Here is an 18,989-nt window from a genome sequence, read left to right on the forward strand (position 1 = left end):
TCACCTGGCTTCACTCACCAGGATTTCCTTCCAGTCAGGTATACCTACTTGACTCTTCTTCATTCACACTGATCAGTTCCTGATCAGAATCTCCCCATATGAACAACTGCACCTGTATTGTCCATGTGTCTACATGTATTGTCAAACATCGAAACTATGACCAAGACTCATGCTTGGTCAAACCAGTCAACCTTGACCTAAGGGATATTGCACCAACAATCTCCCCCTTTTTGATGTTTGACAATACCTTTAAGTTTAGACCATTCTGAGTTAAGCTAATCCCATAGCCTTAACTCCATTCATGCCAAAGTATGAATGTTGGTTCCCTTCATTCTCCCCCTATGACCTCCCCCATAGGTAATGAAGGCCTAACTTAAACCACACATTCTCCCCCTATTGGCACACATCAACCCATCTTTGAGTACACATCAACCCGTGCCTCAATTTTGGGCACACTTCAACAAATGCCCTATTGTTGAAAAACTCTCCCCCTGAAGAATTGCTCATCGTTGTTCACAACTTCACTCGTTGTGACCAACACGATAATGAAGGACTCATTCCTTCATTTTCAAATAATGCTCGCTCTGGAGCATTAACATGGTCTAATGACCCAAATGAAGGTCCCATACCCTTCATTTATCCTTAACCCTACATTCTTCCTCAATGTAGGCAAATGCCCATCCTTGAGCATTATCCACTTAACGGAAGGTTAATCACCTTCCATGGTTAATAAAAAATAATTTTCATGCCTTTAAAGAGTCCCTCCCCCTAAAAACATGGTGGTAACTTCTGTCATTGCACCAACAATGACCTAGAATCCCTAAAACTTTAGGAAACCCTATTGTAGAAGTTTTCAGGTTCAAATATTCAAAATCTGAAACAAACCTCAACCTAAACTTCAACTTAGCCTTCCTTAACCAATCTGATCGAGCCGAGCTGCTGCCCATGACAACGCCGCTCTACGGGTTTACGGGTAACGAAGTGCAGCCGGTCGGACAGATCCGACTGGCTACCTCGCTGGGAGAAGAGCCGCTCAGGAGGACTAGGACGATAAACTTCGTGGTGGTCGACTCTCCTTCGTCCTACAACGTCATTTTGGGACGACCGGCGCTCAGCGAATTCCGAGCAGTCGTCTCAACCTTCCATCAGAAGATCAAGTTCCCTGTGGAGGACAAAGTGGGAGAAGTACGGGGAGATCAGCTAGCAGCTCGGCGGTGCTATATAGAGATGATCCGAGCAGAAGCCTGTTCCGCTCGGAAGGCGCCCCGGATCGAGGTACACGCCATAACCGAGAAACCTCCTGCTTTAATTTATGATGAAAAGGAGGAGGTTCAGATCCATCCAACCCGATCGGAGGCCACGACTTTTATCGCCTCTGATCTGGAGGAGGAGCAGAAGGCAGAGATGATCCAATGCCTCCAACGAAATCATGATGTCTTCGTTTGGTCGACACATGAATTGCCCGGAATCTCGCCTAGCATAGCGCAGCATGAGTTGCATGTCCGATCGGACGCTCGGCCGATAAAGCAGAGAAAAAGAGATTTCAGTGCCGAGCAGAATGCCATCATCCGGGCGGAAGTAGAGAAACTTCTGGAGGCTGGCCACATACGCGAGTCTTCATTCTGCAGCCACCTTCTTCCTCTATTCCCTCGCCTAACTTAAGCGTCGGAGGGCCGTCGCCGGGACACCCCCCCTCCCGGCTCGGTTTTATTGCAGGTTCACCGGAGCACTCGAGGATCCAGCAAGAAGCGCCACACCCCCAGCTTCCGTTGACTCCTGGTTCAGATTGTTTTCACATGAAAACACCCCTTTTATGTATACAAATGTATTTTTAGGGGTTTGGAAAGGTTACCTAGACTAAAATAGGTTTAAAGATGCTGAAATCAGGCTTTCCCAGCCAAAATCAGCAACTTGGATCGATTGGAGTTGGGTTCCAATCGATTGAACCTTTCTGAATCGATCCACTGATCGATTCAGACTTCCTGGATCGATCGGCTGATCGATCCAGCGAGCTTCTGCTCGCGGGAGACTTGCCTTCTGAATCGATCCATGGATCGATTCAGGCACTCCAATCGATCCATGAATCGATCGGAGCTCTGATAGTTGCTGAATTTCAAAATCAGCCAACTTCAGAAATCCCTAGAAAATTCTACAAAAATCCAAAAATCATGAAATTTCGTGTAGGCATTATTTAGGGCATATACTATCAAGGAAAAATAGTTTTCTATGAAAATACTTCATATTTTCAAAGATTGACACAAACTTGAAAACTTGCAAAAACTTTAGTGTTTTCTTCAAGTTTGTGTCTAACTATTTAATGGTGATTATTATCAAAAGATAGCCTTCACCAAGGTTTTCCAAAATCATTTTGAAAACATTTTCAAACTAATATCCCACCATGTTTCTTGGGCTTAATGCACATGACTTGTACATTAGCTTTCCCAATGATGGGAAAACACATAACTATGTGTTTTGATGACTCTAAAACTCAAAAGAATGCACTAAATCAGCATCTTGAGTTTTATTCATCTTCCTAACATCTCACTTGTATCTAATGTGCACTAAAACACATACAAGTCACCTTATAGTCCTTGTGAGATGTGAGATTTTGGTTTTGCCCTATTCTAGGGATCATGCATATCTATCTAGGCATTTTAGAGATATTAGACATCCACCTAGGATGTCACTTGTTAATAAGTGTTGTTAAATGCCATTTGTCCTTAATTACAAGGAATTAAACTTAATGCATGATTATGTTATGACATACATCAAAAGGAACTAATTTTTCAAAAGAAAATATCCTATAACTACATGATATATGAATGTCATGACATGGTATTTTTGGATTTTTCATAATAAAACATGAATGCACAAATAAAACATGATGTCATGGCATATAATGGGCAACCAAACATGGCAAGATTTAGCATAATTAAAATATACCTAGATTATCTATCTAAGTATCCTTAACCCTTAGCTAATCCTTAAGCATAATCCTAGATTGCCCAATTTCCTTAAGAAAATGCCAAAACCCAACTTGACATTTCTTTAATCTCTTGAATTAATTATGCCAATTTAAAAATTTAAAACATTCCTCAAATGTTGGCATATTTCATTTTCCCATAAGAGTAATCACTTTAAATTAAGGCTTAGATTTGTCTTAAATTCCTAAGACAATACCAAAATCCCAATTTGGTATTTCTTAACACTTGATTTCTTGTGCCATTTAAAGTCATCTCAAATTTCTTCCTTTATAGCATATTTTACTCTTTCCAAGAGTAAATAATCATTTCATTTCATTTTCAAAGGTTAGCAAAAACCTTGAAAATGCTCCTTGAGTGTCAATTTCCTCAAAGTTGGGTTAACTACCCTTCTAATCGGAGTTGACACTCTCTAACCCATCTATGGGGTAGAGAAGATGCTCCTAGGAACCCAACACCTATTGGTGCTCCTTGGATGCTCTAGGTACTCACTAGGGATTACTTCCCTAGATACCTTCCTAGTGACCTTGTTGGGCTTCTTAGAAGCCTTGGTCACATTTTCTAGGTCAACTCTAGGGATAGCCTCCCTTGTGACCTTGTTAGTGACTTTCTTAGACTTCTTAGAAGTCTTAGTCACATTTATCGCAAAAATACTCTTAGGGATGACTTCCCTAGTATTCTTGGCTTGACCACTGGACCTAGGGTTTGTTCCATAACTATACGGAACTCTATGGTACGAGGGCACATCCTTCTTAGCCTTTGGTTTGTATCCCAACCCTCTATGGCCATTGGATGACTTTGATTTTCCTAGCCCTAGGTATTGCTCATTTTGCCCTTGTAGGATATTTTCCATCCTTTTTAGGGTCTTTTCCATTTTATCAAGTCTTGACCTCAAGACTTGATTTTCTATCATTAAATCCTTAGGTTTTGGTCCATGAGCATTTTTGTTCTTGGGCATGTATCTATTATCCTTAGTGTTCCCGCCCAAGTGTCTATCTACCTTTCTAACCTTAGGTTGGGCAATTTTGGCATGTAGGACCACATGCTTTTCCTTAAAGCCCTCATGCTTTCTTTTCTTATGGTAAATTGCATTAAAATGATAAAAATTAGAACTATCATGCTTTTTACCATAATGTAAAGGGTTAGGCTCAATAAATGTTACCTTCTGCTTTACCTTGGAGGCTCCCCCTTGACTAATGCCTCCTTGAGCCTTGACCATCTTCTTTCCCTTGGGGCATTGACTTCGGTAATGCCCCTTTTGGTTGCACAAGAAGCACACAATGTGCTCCTTGCTCTTCTTTGTTCTGGGGATGGTCTCCTTGGGCTTCACCTTGCCCTTTTGTGCCACTTAGCCCTTCTTCTTGGCCAATTTAGGACACTTGCTCTTGTAGTGCCCATGTTCCCTACATTCAAAGCATATAATATGATTTTTATTATTAATTGAAATATTTATACCTTTGCTTGTAGGGGTGGCATCTTTTCCTTTGGATCCGGAGGTGGAAGCTTCCTCTTGATCGGACCTTGATTCCCCTCCATTTGATTTTTCTTGACTTGTGGAGGTAGAATCTTCTTCCTCCTCTTCGTCTCTTGACCCGGATGTAGAGGCTTCTCCTTCTTCTTGATCCGGCATCACCAAGGATCGCTCTCCCTCAATCCTAGAGGTGGAGGCTTCATCATCTTGAATATGAAACAAGGAGTATGCTCCCTCCTTGTTCCCTTCGATGCATTCCCTTGAGGATGAAGCTTCTTCTTGGACTTCTTCTTCGGAGGTTGAGCATCTCTCAACCTAGGAGTCCTCCTCTTGGTCTTGCTCCAAAGAGTCACCCTCTCTGGATACTTCTTGCTCTTGTACAGTGGAGGGGATCTCTTCATGAAGCTTGGCCAATTTTCTCCATAAATCCTTTGCATCTTCAAATTATCCAATTTTGCAAAGGATGGTGCTTGGCAATAAATTTACCAAAAGCTTGGTCACTTTGTCATTGGCCTCGCACCTTTGGACTTGCTCCGAGCTACATTTGCTTTTCTTGAGAAGCTTGCCCTTGGAGTTTGTTGGAGCCTTGAAACCTTCCATTAGAGCAAACCATTGCTCTATCTCCATCATCAAGAAATTTTCAATTCTTGATCTCCAAGAATCGAAGCTTGTGGATGTGTATGGTGGAGCCACCCTTGTATCAAATCCAAGTCCATCTTGGAATTGCATCTTGAAGTTGAGCTTGATAAAATTTTGAACTTGAAGAATTTCCTCCAACTTCTTCACCCTCTAGCTTTTCTTGTTATGCTTGACCCTTCCGGCGATGATTCCGGTGAAGAGCGACCTCTCTCTGATACCACTTGTTGGGACCAAAAGTAAGCTTGAGGGGGGGGGGGGGGGGGGGGGAATAGCTCGTCGCGTGCTCGGTGCTTGGCGTTGCTTGTTTCTTCAAGTATGCGCAGCGGAAATACAAAGAAACAAATACAAACACGCTAACACTTGGATTTTACTTGGTATCCACCTCCAAGGGAGGTGACTAATCCAAGGATCCACACAACGCACGCACCCTCCACTAATGAAACTCTCCTTTATGGTAACTACCAAGGGCGGAGAAGCCCTACAAGACTCAATACAAGAAGAAGAAAGGGTAGTAAAGAAATACAAGCTTACAAGCTTACAATGAGTGCACAAACCCTAACCCTAGTTTTTTCTTCTTGCTTTGATCCGCCTCTTGACTTGGAAGAGCCTCCAAGAACCTTCAAGAACTGGCGATCTCGAGCTTGAGAAGAGCTGTGGAGGAGTTGGTGAAGATCTGAAATGAATTTGTGAAGAGATGCCGAAGACAACGCTCGCCTACGGCTCAAATATGACTCAACGGTCGGATCCCAATCGATTCGATTATTCCCAATCGATCGGGGAGGCTTTGGATCGATCCACGGATCGATCTAGAGCGCCTCTGTGCTCTGTAAAAACGCCTGGATCGATCCACGGATCGATCCAGCGCTTATCGCGCGGAGCAGCAGCATCCCAATCGATCCACTGATCGATTGGGACCTCTGGATCGATCCATTGATCGATCCAGAGGCTTTCTGTTCGCTGGGAAAGGTCTGGATCGATCCACTGATCGATCCAGCACTTGGTTTTGCCCAAAACCAAGTCCCAAACCAACATCCAGTCAACCTTAACCTGTTGGTACGTCATGCCTAGCATCTAGTCACTCCCTTGACCTGCTAGGACTCCCTCACCAAGTGTCCGGTCAATCCCTTTGACCCACTTGGACTTTTCTTTCATGCCAAGTATCCGGTCACTCTCTTGACCTTCTTGAACTTTCACCTAGCTTCACTCACTAGGGTTTTCAATCTGCCTAGCTTCACTCACTAGGTCTTTCACCTTGCTTCACTCACCAGGATTTTCACCTGGCTTCACTCACCAGGATTTTCCTTCTGCCTGGCTTCACTCACCAGGACTTTCATACTGCCTAGCTTCACCCACTAGGACTTTCACCTGGCTTCACTCACCAGGATTTCCATCTGCCTAGCTTCACTCACTAGGACTTTCACCTGGCTTCACTCACCAGGATTTCCATCTGCCTAGCTTCACTCACTAGGACTTTCACCTGGCTTCACTCACCAGGATTTCCATCTGCCTTGCTTCACTCACTAGGACTTTCACCTGGCTTCACTCACCAGGATTTTCATCTGCCTTGCTTCACTCACTAGGACTTTCACCTGGCTTCACTCACCAGGGTTTCAATCTGCCTAGCTTCACTCACTAGGACTTTCACCTGGCTTCACTCACCAGGATTTTCCTTCCGCCTGGCTTCACTCACTAGGACTTTCACCTGGCTTCACTCACTAGGACTTTCACCTGGCTTCACTCACCAGGATTTCCATCTGCCTAGCTTCACTCACTAGGACTTTCACCTGGCTTCACTCACCAGGATTTCCATCTGCCTAGCTTCACTCACTAGGACTTTCACCTAGCTTCACTCACCAGGGTTTCCTTCCAGTCAGGTATACCTACTTGACTCTTCTTCATTCACACTGATCAGTCCCTGATCAGAATCTCCCCATATGAACAACTGCACCTGCATTGTCCATGTGTCTACATGTATTGTCAAACATCGAAACTATGACCAAGACTCATGCTTGGTCAAACCAGTCAACCTTGACCTAAGGGATATTGCACCAACAGGTTCGTCAGTTGATTTCGGAGTAGGTCCCATCTTACAAATTTGGCCTCTGAGGTCTCTTCATGCAGCTCTAGGAATTTCTCCCAGAGTTCTTTTGCCAAGTTATAGCTGCCGATCCAATTTACTTCTTGGGGTGGAAGAATATTCAGCAGGTGAAATTTAGCTCTCCCACTTGCCACAAAGTTATTCTGCTCCTTGTTCCACAAATGCTCTTCCTTTTCTTCTCCATGTTGATCTTTCGGTACTACAAATCCATATTTGATTATTAAAAGAAAGTCAAAATCAGTTTTGAAAAATACTTTCATCCGATGTTTCTAGAGTGTGAACTCTCCCTAGAACTTTGGTGGATAGATTCTTGGTCCAACCATTGTCTCCTGTATTTAGTAAGCGGTTAGTCCTTCTAGAGCAGTTTGGGTCTGATATAACTTGTAGATCTAGGTAGTGCCTGCTAGTGGGGGGTGAATAGCCCTGAAAAAAAGTTAGAAAAATCTTTTGCTATTTGAACTATGCAAGGACACAAAATTAGCAAAAACAAATAATTAGCATAAAATAAATAACTTTGAAAAGGTAAGAAGGCATAAAAAGTTACTTGGTTACAACTTAGGTAGTTGTTAATCCAAAGCAATGAAAAGATCATTAAAAAACCCCTTCATTGAAGGCAGACTAGTGTCTTACAAATGTTGACTGCTCAAGAAATTAGCTAGCAAATGAATAAGAGTTGATAATTAATTTCTATCTACAGGGGCTTTTTATATCCTCCTGGAAGATGTTATCATTGTGTTGATGTCTGGAAGTGCCTCGAATTAGCTAGAGGTGCCTCCAACGTTGAAAAACTTTATCTGAACTCCAACGGTCAACCAATGACTCTGGTCATTGGGAGGAACCTTGGTTAATCCAGGGCGCTCCCAAGGGAGGCACGAGGGAGCCTCTATAATCCAACAGGGTACCTCCTCCATGTGGTGTGAGGGTGACTCCATCTCCTTGGAGGCGTCTCCATCCCCAGCAATTGGCATATCTAGACTTGTCCAAACCCAACTCTGTGTGGGTGATGCTCTGTTCATCAAGAGTTGAGCTCACCTGAACCCAACTCCATCCTTCTCCTCGAGCAGGCTTCCTCCTCGGCTTCTCACCCTCAAACACTCCTCATGCATCCATCTCATCAACCGGTGTATTCTTCCACAACTTTTCATCCCTTCGATGCACCGAGCTCATCGACTCATTTTCCATCTCATCCTTCTCGTTTATCACATCTTCTGTTTGACTTCTTATGTTCCTAATTCCCTGAACACTCAGACACAAGGCATCAAAATAATATAGGACCTAACTTAACTCGAGTTATCACATCAAAACTAACCTAGTGTACTTACACAATGGAGGCTATCTAGATGAATCAAACGAGGGAATTGTTGTGAAAGCAAGCAAACAATTGAAACCAATTGATCATTGACAATTCTAGACAGTGAGAAAACCAGTTTTAGAGACAATTCTAGGACTTCAATTTCACCATGATGATCATTGATAATTTATTTGTGAATCCCTCTCTTACCTCAATGTTAGATCATGCTTGAAGGTGGTATATCCTAAGGTACTTGATGTTCCCTTTCAAGAATACATGTGCGTATCTACCCTAACGTGGCCCCTACTTTCATGGTAGTAGAATTTTGATAGACCCTTTACGCTCTATGATAGTCAATGGTATCTTTGAGAGAGTTTGAACTAATTTCATGAATAAACCCTCAAGAACAATTCTTATTTATCTGAGATCAGAGTTCACTTTTTTGTCCTTCCCCTTTTTCTTAAATAATCACAAAGTACATTTATATGCTAGCTCCTAGGCTAAGGTTCATCTCTCGATCTATCCCAAAGAAATCCATACATTAATCTTTGATCGTGCAAACATATGCGAATATATGCTACCATACGTTAATACATATTAGCATGTTATGTATGCTAAAAATTGAATCAAGAATCAGGTATATTATGCGATAAAAGAGAAGAATAAAAAACTACAATTGTCAACTCAATATTGAATTACTCTTTAATCCTAGAATTAAGAAAACTACTCTATGGTGTTAGAAATATTGTCCATTAACGGTGTAGCTCCTCTAAAGTTTACGATGCAGCCTCCTCCTCAATCCCATATCATGGGATTGGGAGATCCCTTGATCCCCCAATCACCAGATGCCTCTAAACTGCCATCCATTGCTTCCTTTTATAGTTTTAGAACCTTAACATAGTTTCCTAAAATCTAAGACAAATCCTAACATAATTTCCTAAAATAAAGGAGTGGCTAATAGAATTTCCTAAAATGAATGGGAGACTAACATAATTTCTCAAACATAAGGGGAGTCTAACATAACTTTCTAAAAATAAGGAGACATCATCTTCATAGGATCCATGACCGTGGTAGGTAGCACGAGCAGGTCGTGGATCATTCTAGAAATTGTATAGTCAAGACATGGAATGAAACACGGCCATGGTTCTTACTGGATGATACGAGTGATGTTCTAATGTCAATTTTAACTCAATATAATGGATGATCCACTACCATGGTAGGTGCCACGGGTAGACCATGAATTATGTTGCAATGTTGCTCAATTGGCTTTGTGTCTCCAAATATGCCCTTATACTAAAATCTTTATTTTCTGTCAACATAAAGAACAAATTGTAGTCATTTGAACTAAAAAGATGAAATATATGCAAATGCTAGAAGTGAACACAAATGATACTCATGTAATGCAATAAATGGATACTAAATAAGACTGAAAATGTATGCATGATTCTGACGGTGCTTAGATGTCACATTGAATGTATGTTTCCCACAATATACCAACACAATCATGTACACAACTTAGGGTCCATGGAAGCTTAAAGAAGAGTGTTAAAGGATACCTAATTAAGGGACCATAAGGATGAGGAGTATCAGAGGCTAGCACATCTAAAGCAGAAGATACAAAAAAAAATGATAACATAAGAAGGGAGACAACAAACTTAGTGCATCTGAAGGACCTAAACTTGTATTTGGGAGAATGGTAGAACTCAATTTAGGTGAACTAAGTTTTAGTAGACCAAGTCAAAGTTTCAAATGACTGGAAGGGTTATCCAGTCGATTGGAACTTTAGTCAACCAAAACTATTTTTCAAGTGATCGGAACTAGAATTCACTCAATCACCACTGTGATCTGATCCAAACTTAGGTTAGTAGGATCAATCGATTGAAAAGGGCTTATAGTTGATCAAAATAGTGCAAACTCAGTCAGTAGTGTGATATGATTAGATGCGGATGAGGCGGTCAGAGATTCAAATTGACCAATGATCGGTTGACTAGAAAACGCTAGCTATGTTAACATCATCTGATAACTAGGACTCTTTTGTGTGTGAAGCCAACATAACAAGTTAGCATCAGCGGTCGATCGAAAAGGGCTTTCGTTGACCGAAAAGGACTTTCAGTTGACTGAAAAGGACTTTTGGTCAACCCAAGTGTTGACATATTAGTAATCTTGAGACAACAAAGCACTACACGGAGGCAATCTATAAAAAGAGATCAAAGGTTCATGGCAGAAGTATGACATACTACAACACAAAATTATACTCTCCACATACGAGTTTTCGTTATTTAATGCTTTAGCTTTGTATTTGCTCCTTGATACTATTGTAATTGCTATGGTAAGAAGTTTCTCCACCTCTAATGCTTTAGCTAAGAGGAGAGCAAGTCAATGGACTGCAAACCTAGGAGTTGAGAACTACGTTAAATTGAAATATCTCTTGGTATGTGTGTGATTGTGATTAGTTATTTTTACCTATTAATGTGTGTTTGTCCTTTCTAAAAACATAACAAGGGAAAGAAGATTTTTATTTGTAGGTTCGCTATTCACCCCTCCACCTTTAGAATCCTTTCCAAGGGTTATCAACACCCTAACACAGCGACCTTAAGCGATTGAATCACATAAACTTGGACATGCAATATCAAGCTCCTTTGAATGTACATGTATGTTCTACCAAATCCCTGTGCAACTTAACACACACATTAAAAATACATACAAGCCAAATTTAAATCCTTTGCCAAACACATCAAATAATACGGTTGACCACAACCATTTAAGGCATGTATGCACTAACATTAATGTTCCATTTTAGAACATCATGGAGTCAGTATTAGAAGCAAGTGTTACTCATAAATGTACTATATGTTACAATGTCAAAAATAGCCATCACATTTTGCCATTGCTAAACAAGATTATTTTGACAATATTCTCAATGTAAATTCATAGATTGCAAATATGTATACATGATAATTTATTACAGATTGAAAGTAAAACTAGTTGCAACAATATTTGGTAGGATGATCCACTACTCGAGTGGAAAATCAATTTGTCCATTATGAGATAAATTTCAATATAACATTACCTACACATTTACGCATTTGTTGATTTCATCAATAAACCTTTGCTCATGCTCCTTCATGACTACTTGTCCTTCCAAAACACCGTCCTTAGGCAAAGGCTGCTTTAGAAGGATGCCACAAGTGAAGGAAAAGTCATGTGTTTTAGGGGAAATAGAGTTGGGTATTCCCCATCCATAGTCTGTTTCATAAAACTCTATCCATCTCCAATCTGACAAAGTCAAATGATTGTAGCTAATTGAAATCTTATATGGATCTTCCTTGAAGTTGCCTGAAGCCCATTCCTTAAACTTTGTGGGTAAACTTTCTTTAGCATCTTTAATGAGCCCGACTAATTCTGCAAGTGATGCCTGCATGATTTGCTCACCGGTTGCTGTGATAGTTAAGGGATAGACACAATTTCCATAATAGCCGGCCTTTGGCAGTTGGAACAATACATGACGAATATTAGCAGCAAAGGTGAGGCACACATCTCCAATGGCACTGATTGCTCGTGTTCGACATTTCCATATAATTGCAGCGATGACCTCAAAGGTGGTGAATTGATATTGGATGTCTCTTTTGCAATTTTTTCCTTCAATCTTTCTATGGTTTGAATCGAGAAATCATACATGGAATTCACAATGTCAAACTTGGGTGTGAGAAGTGAAAGTGATGACTTTGAGAGCATTGGAGAGGCGGGAATCGTGTCTCTATACCAGAATGGATCGATAGAGGGATGAGTTTGACCGCAAGCAATCTCGCCTATGGCTTTTAAGAATTGTCCAACGCCGATGCCATCAAACACCAAGTGACTGAATTTGAGTCCAACAACAAATCCACCACATTGAAAATGGGTCACCTATGCTTGCACAATTTAATTAATTTACATTATTATTTGAATAATAATTTATGATTATCAAATGCAGGAATTTTGCAATTGCAGGAAAGTATTATTCAAAAATTATTTTATTTTATTTTATTTTTCAATTGTTTTACTTTACAACCAACGGACTGATTGATTTGGTATCTTATTTATTTTTAAAATATCTTTAATTTAATTTAATTTAGTATATTATTTATTCGTTAAATCTATCATAACGTTCATATTCAAGTTAAATTTAGCAGTCACAGACTTCTTTTGCATCTACTATTAAAACACTGAAACCCTAAATCTATCAACGTTAAACACTGGCCCCTCCTTGAGATATTATATGTTTGACTACTAAAAGAACATCAAGATGATCATTAAAGAGTGTTTTAGCCAACACAAATGATGTTTTTATGGTTAAGTAAGAGCATTAATGGTCTTCTATATATATACGTGCATCATGAAATAATGGTGGTTTGATATTGATATTTAACCAATAGAAGATGATCAAAGTGTTTTAGCTAAAATATCTTAGTGACTTCTTTGATTGTTTTTTAGTGATTAAAATGATAATATATAAGACTGTCTATTAATGCCCTTACTTTTTCTTTGACAATTAAAAGATCATCAGATAGCAGCTATCTAAGTGTTTTGGTCATGATCTCAAGTAAAATGCCTCTAATTTATTATCTTCCTTTTTATTTCCACAAATTTATTTAACATGGGAAATATATTAGTTGTATAAATATACACACATATTAACAAACCTGCATCATCAGTATCATTTCTTGTTGGTTCAGATGAGGGGGACAACTCGGAAGCAGCTCCTCTTTCACCACGCTAAGGGGGATCGCCTCCCAGTCATTCAGGCTGCGATCAGCCACCGCCGCCTCCACAAACCAAACGCCCTCGCCATTGCAGGCCACCTCGATGCGGTCGTCGAAGGAGACAAGGCGGCCTGCTACGGGGTAGTACGGGACAAGAGCCTTGGCCAAGGCTTCCCGGATGACCTTCGCAGCCGATAATGACACCCCATGACGATGGTGCTTGATTCCATCCGGAAATTGAGTCGGATGAAAGCGGGTCTTGGTGTACTGGAAGTTGACAAAAAGTCGCTGAAGCGTTGGATCTACCTAGTACCCCCTGGAAAGGTTCACACGGGCGGCTGACGAAGAAAGATGACCAGGACGACGACGCTGCTGCTCTGCGCACACTCAGATGAGCCCACGAGTCGTTAGAGACCAAAAACTAGGGGAAAAGTCCCCGGGGCAGGCCCTCCGACGCTCAAGTCAGGTACTTTTTCCCCAGAAAACACAAAGAAAGGACGAAAAGTAAAGATTGGTGAGAAATGACGAGTGAGCGTACCTGCATAAGGGACAAGGCATCCCTTTTTATACTGCAACGGAAGTTTCTGGGTCTGACGGGTGTTAGGGAATGTCGGCTGTCAGACTTTGTCTGGCGGTGATTGACATGTGGCTCTTCTTAATAAGCTGGCGGCAAAACCAAAGGCGTATTGAGCCCTGACTTTTAGCATATTCCCTAACACCTTGATTATTCTCTGACATTTTCTGACAAGTGATTACGATTCCTTGACTTGTTTGTCCTGTAGTGTCTGGACGGCGAGTCTGTATTCTGATATCTGTACCCCGACCTGCTTCTATATACCTATTATCCTTGGCTAATATGTTCCGACCCGCACGCTAGCTCTGTATCTTGCCTTGCTTTTATCCACTGTTATCCATGGCTTGTACGTCCCGACCTGCACACTGGGTCGGTATCCAGACCTGTTTACTGCTATCTATGGCTTGTACGTCCCGACCTGCACGCTAGGTCTGTGTCTAGACCTGTTTACTGTTTTACTGCTATCCATGACTTGTACGTCCCGACCTGCACGCTAGGTCTGTGTCCAGACCTGTTTACTGTTTTACTGCTATCCATGGCTTGTACGTCCCGACCTGCACGCTAGGTCTATGTCCAGACCTATTTACTGTTTACTGCTATCCATGGCTTATACGTCCCGACCTGCACGCTAGGTCCGTGTCCATACCTGTTTTACTACTATCCATGGCTTGTACGTCCCGACCTGCACGCTAGGTCTGTGTCCAGACTTGTTTACTGTTTACTGCTATCAATGGCTTGTACGTCTCGACCTGCACGCTAGGTCCGTATCCAGACTTGCTTCTATCTACTGTTATCCATGGCTGGCAATTCCCGACCTGCAAGCCAGGTCTGTGTCCAGACCTGCATGTATACATGTTATCCTTGGCTTGTATGTTTCGACCTGCACGCTTGGTATGTATCCAGACTTGCTTCTATCTACTATTATCCATGGCTGACACTTCCCGACCTGCAAGCCAAGTCTGTTCGTTGGGTTTATTTTACGCTAGGAGCCTTCTCTCCTTTACCTTTAATTGACTTATAGGCTCAGTCCTAAGTTATATCTGGCCCGCGGGCCCGGTCCTTGCCCTTATCAGGGCTGGTCCTTGTCCTGCTTATAGTCTCCTCCTTTGACCGCCCCGTCAGCTAAGATTTTGACTTTGGCCACGTAAGCTTGACTTCCGACCTCCCTGATCTTCATGCCAGACCGGCCACGGAGGCTTGACTTCTGACCTTCTTGATCTCCATGTCAGCTTGACTCTTGACCGGCCACGGAGATTTGACTTATGACCTTCCTGACCTCCAGGTCAGCTTGATTTCTGATCCTCTTGTAGTCTTGACTCATAATCACATCATCTTATCGACCCCACAAATATACGCCGTATCAGTGCTCAAGGTAACTGTTTGGGTACACGGATATCATCTCCAGCATGAAGGCCAACCCCAGGACGTGGTCAATGGAAGAGAGAGGGATTGTTGCACAAGGCGTTGGCTCACATGGTGCTACGAGCTCATCTGCCACCTTCATCACCCAGGACGCCATGCTCATCTCCTACTCGCCCCCTTCACTCTATATATATATATATATATATATATATATATATATATATATATATATATATATATATATATATATATATATATATATATATATATATATATATATATATATATCTAATTCCTTTTTCTCATGAGAAGAATTATGATAAATATTATATACTCATGAGAATCATGATAAATTGTGTTTAATATTTTGAGGAGCACGCGATTAATAAAAATCCCAAGAAATATTTTAAAAACACAAGTTAACATGAGATTTAAACCACACAGTTGCTTCTAGACAACATGCGTTATACTAAAATTTTGGTGACGGAAATTGAAGTGTAATAGTTCATTTCTAAAGCTCATGTATTCCATTTATTGAGGGAATTATCATAAGTCCGTGCTCCACATAAAATTGTCGTGGTGCTGGTGCAGGGAGGCCCGTAATTCCACAGGACACTGAAGGACTTCATCCAAGTTCAATGGTGAATTTTGTGGTATTACAAGAACCTCGAATCAGTAGCATTTGAGGAGGAGGCTCTGATTCTTGTTTGCCAAAGACAAGTTTTGATCCTTGTTTTCCAAACCTCGAATCGTGGAGGAGCTTTGGGAGCATGTTGGCGACATTGCCACTAGGTGATTTTAGTGATATTAGAAATGCTATGGCAAATTCGATCATCAATGATACTCAGCCTTCCACAAGCTTTTAGTGCCAAATGACTAGACAAGTTGGAGAGGATAGTGCCAAATCCTGAAACCCCTTGCTCTGTTTGGTGGCTCTCTCCATGCAACACGTTCTGCAAGATTGTCACTAAAGTATTAACCATGATTTGCTTTAGTTTAGTTTCCTATTCCAAGCAAGCATCATGCATCGTCATAGAATTTAAGATAATACAATAAATTCACATAAATTATCTTTTTCTTTGAAGAAATAACAAGGAAAATGAAGATTAATGGAAGGCTTTGCAGGTGGATGTAGATATTGAATAGTAATAATTTGTAATCTTTGGAAATCTGCAATTGCATGGTCAAAGTATGGAAATGAAGTGCTTACAATTGCATGACTCTATTGGAAGTTTGCCAAAAGATAATATGATTGATTAGCTTTAATGTTTTGTTAGCTTTTTATTGAACCATGTAGCTAAATTTTCTGAATACTAAATTATGTACCCAACTTTTAAAATGATCAAATTATGTACCCTACCTGCGGTGCTTACATAATTTGATCAAAGGCTATCTAGATTAATCAAAGGAGGAGATTGTTGTGAAAGCAAGCGAACAATTGAAACCAGTTAATCGTTGACAATTCTAGAACAGTGTGAAAATCAGCTTTAGAGATAATTTTAGGATTTTGATTTCACCATGATGATCATTGATAATTTAATTATGAATCCCTCCCTTATCTCAATGTTAGATCATGCTTGAAAGTGATCTATCCTAAGGTACTAGATGCTCCCTTTCAAGAATACATGTGTGTATCTACCCTAATGTGGCCCCTACTTTCATGGTAGTCGAATTTGGATAGACCCTTTACGCTTTATGATAGTCAATGGTATTTGATGCAGTGATAGGGGGGAAGGCCCCACCTCGTTGTCATGGTGGAGTTCAGTGTCATGGTGGAGGTCAGAGTCAAGGTGATCAAACGCCACTATACCACTGGTCGATCGGGTAGCACGCTCGCCCGATCGGGATAAGGAAGACCCGATCTGACATCATAACAGCTCGACGAGGTTCCGAGCTTCCAACGCTCAGAAAGGCTACTAGGTATCCGCAAGGGCACGCTAAGCGGCTTCCCTGCTCGGTCTTATATAGAGCTACAAGAACAGAGCGGATTTACGACCGAGCTATGTAGAAACAGAAGGGCGACCGAGCGACTTTCTCAAGACAGTGGAAGCGTCGATCGAGCGGCCTTCCCGCTCGACCAGATAACACACTCATCCAAGCCGAGCGGTTATCCCTAGAGAGACTATCCCGCTCGACCCAGTAAAAGACACTGCTAGTTAGATATTATCTTTTTGGGAGCATGTGTCATTGATAGGCGGCATGGTCGGTGGCTGGTTCAGACAGAAGATCGTACGACAGAAGCTTCCACTGTCACTCCAGAGATATGCTCGGCTGGTTAAGGTATTGTGTCAGGGACACTTTACTGATACATATTTTCAGGAAAAGCTTCGAGAAGCATGCATGCCTTGGGAAGCGTGCATGCGCGCTACAAGAGCCCTATATAAAGGGGATCCAAGCTTCAGGGGAGGTATGCGATAATCTACTATTATTGCTGCTACTGTTTGCTACTTTGCTTTGCTTCCATATATCGCCGGTGACTGACTTGAGCGTCGGAGGGTCATCACCGGTGACCCCTTCCCTGGCTAGGCACTGACGCAGATGTGGGTTCAGGGGTGCGAGGAGTCAACACATGGTCAACTGGAGCGCCATATCCCCAGCTTCTATCACCTCAACTATCAGACAAGATCATATTTGACGCCGTCTGTGGGAACGCAACCTGCATTCAAGCCAAGAGGATGGAAGACGTTGGACGACTTCACACAGTAACTCTCACCCAAGAAGAGCTCGACCTACTCGTACAAGCCCGAGCACAGAAAATAGTCGAGCAACAATAACAGAAGGTGCTGACCGATCGACAAGTGCAGCAAGCAACATCCGCAGCAGGAGGTCGAGCAGCACAAGAGGACCGCCCGGAGCAACTCTTTATCTGGGGGTAGAATAGGTTGCCGACCGGCACGCATGGAGAGGCACCACCCGCACCCATACCTTTTCATCGGGCACTGTTCCAAACACCCTCGGAGATAGCCTAAGCCAACCAAGAGTGGGGATCTTTTTCGGACGAAGCGCCCGTTCAGGACACACGAAAGGGCAAGGAGCCTCGAGGCAACACTTCTCCCAAGAGGATCAACTGCCAGTTCTCCGAGGACATATTACGAGATCCTCTCCCTAAGCACTACACCCCGCTGGCGATCGGGTCCTACAACAGTTCGACCGATCCAGATGATCATCTGGATAGGTTCGATAATGAAGCTACGCTCCACCAATACACGGATGGAGTGAAATGCCGAGTCTTCCTCACCACACTTTCCAGCTCGGCGCAACGCTGGTTTAGAAGGCTGCCGGACGGATCCATACAAAGCTTCAAAAATTTCTGAACGGCCTTCCTACATCACTTCGCGAGCAGCAGACGTTACCAAAAGACAAGCGTAAGCCTATTTTCCTTAAAGCAAGGACCAAGGGAAGCTCTACGAGCCTATATTCAGCGCTGCAATCAGGTAACTATGGATATCCCTTCGGTCTCATCTGAGATCATGATGAATGCATTCACTCAAGGGCTCATCGAGGGAGACTTCTTCCGATCGTTCATAAGGAAGCCGCCTTGGGATTATGATCACATACTTAAAAAGGCCAATGAATACATCAACGTGGAAGAAGCCCAAGCAGCCAGAAGAAAGGAGACACTAGCCGAACCTTCGGCACCGGTGGAACGTCGACCGATGAGCAACCACCAACCGCCCAAGGGGCCAAGAGCCGAAGGAGGATGGCCACGTGAAATAAGGACGCATGTCGTGCAACATGTCGCGCCCAGCCGACCGAAAACATCAAAGGGCAAGGTATGAACACCTATGTTTTGCTCTATCCACCAATCCACGTCGCAAAACACACGCGACT

General features: G+C 42.2%; 1 protein-coding gene across 1 annotated transcript; it reads right to left on the reverse strand.

Annotated features, from left to right (window-relative positions):
• Window positions 1-11,550: 11,550 nt before the first annotated feature.
• LOC121986745 (acyl transferase 4-like) lies at window positions 11,551-15,020 on the reverse strand. Its single transcript, XM_042540687.1, has 4 exons — window positions 15,006-15,020; window positions 13,163-13,489; window positions 12,073-12,386; window positions 11,551-12,028 (listed from the first exon to the last, which is right to left on the reverse strand). The coding sequence occupies exons 1-4, from the start codon at window positions 15,018-15,020 to the stop codon at window positions 11,551-11,553; spliced, it is 1,134 nt and encodes a 377-aa protein (XP_042396621.1).
• Window positions 15,021-18,989: the final 3,969 nt, after the last annotated feature.

The sequence above is a fragment of the Zingiber officinale genome, chromosome 5B, assembly GCF_018446385.1.
Source record: "Zingiber officinale cultivar Zhangliang chromosome 5B, Zo_v1.1, whole genome shotgun sequence".
NCBI classification, from domain to species: domain Eukaryota; kingdom Viridiplantae; phylum Streptophyta; class Magnoliopsida; order Zingiberales; family Zingiberaceae; genus Zingiber; species Zingiber officinale.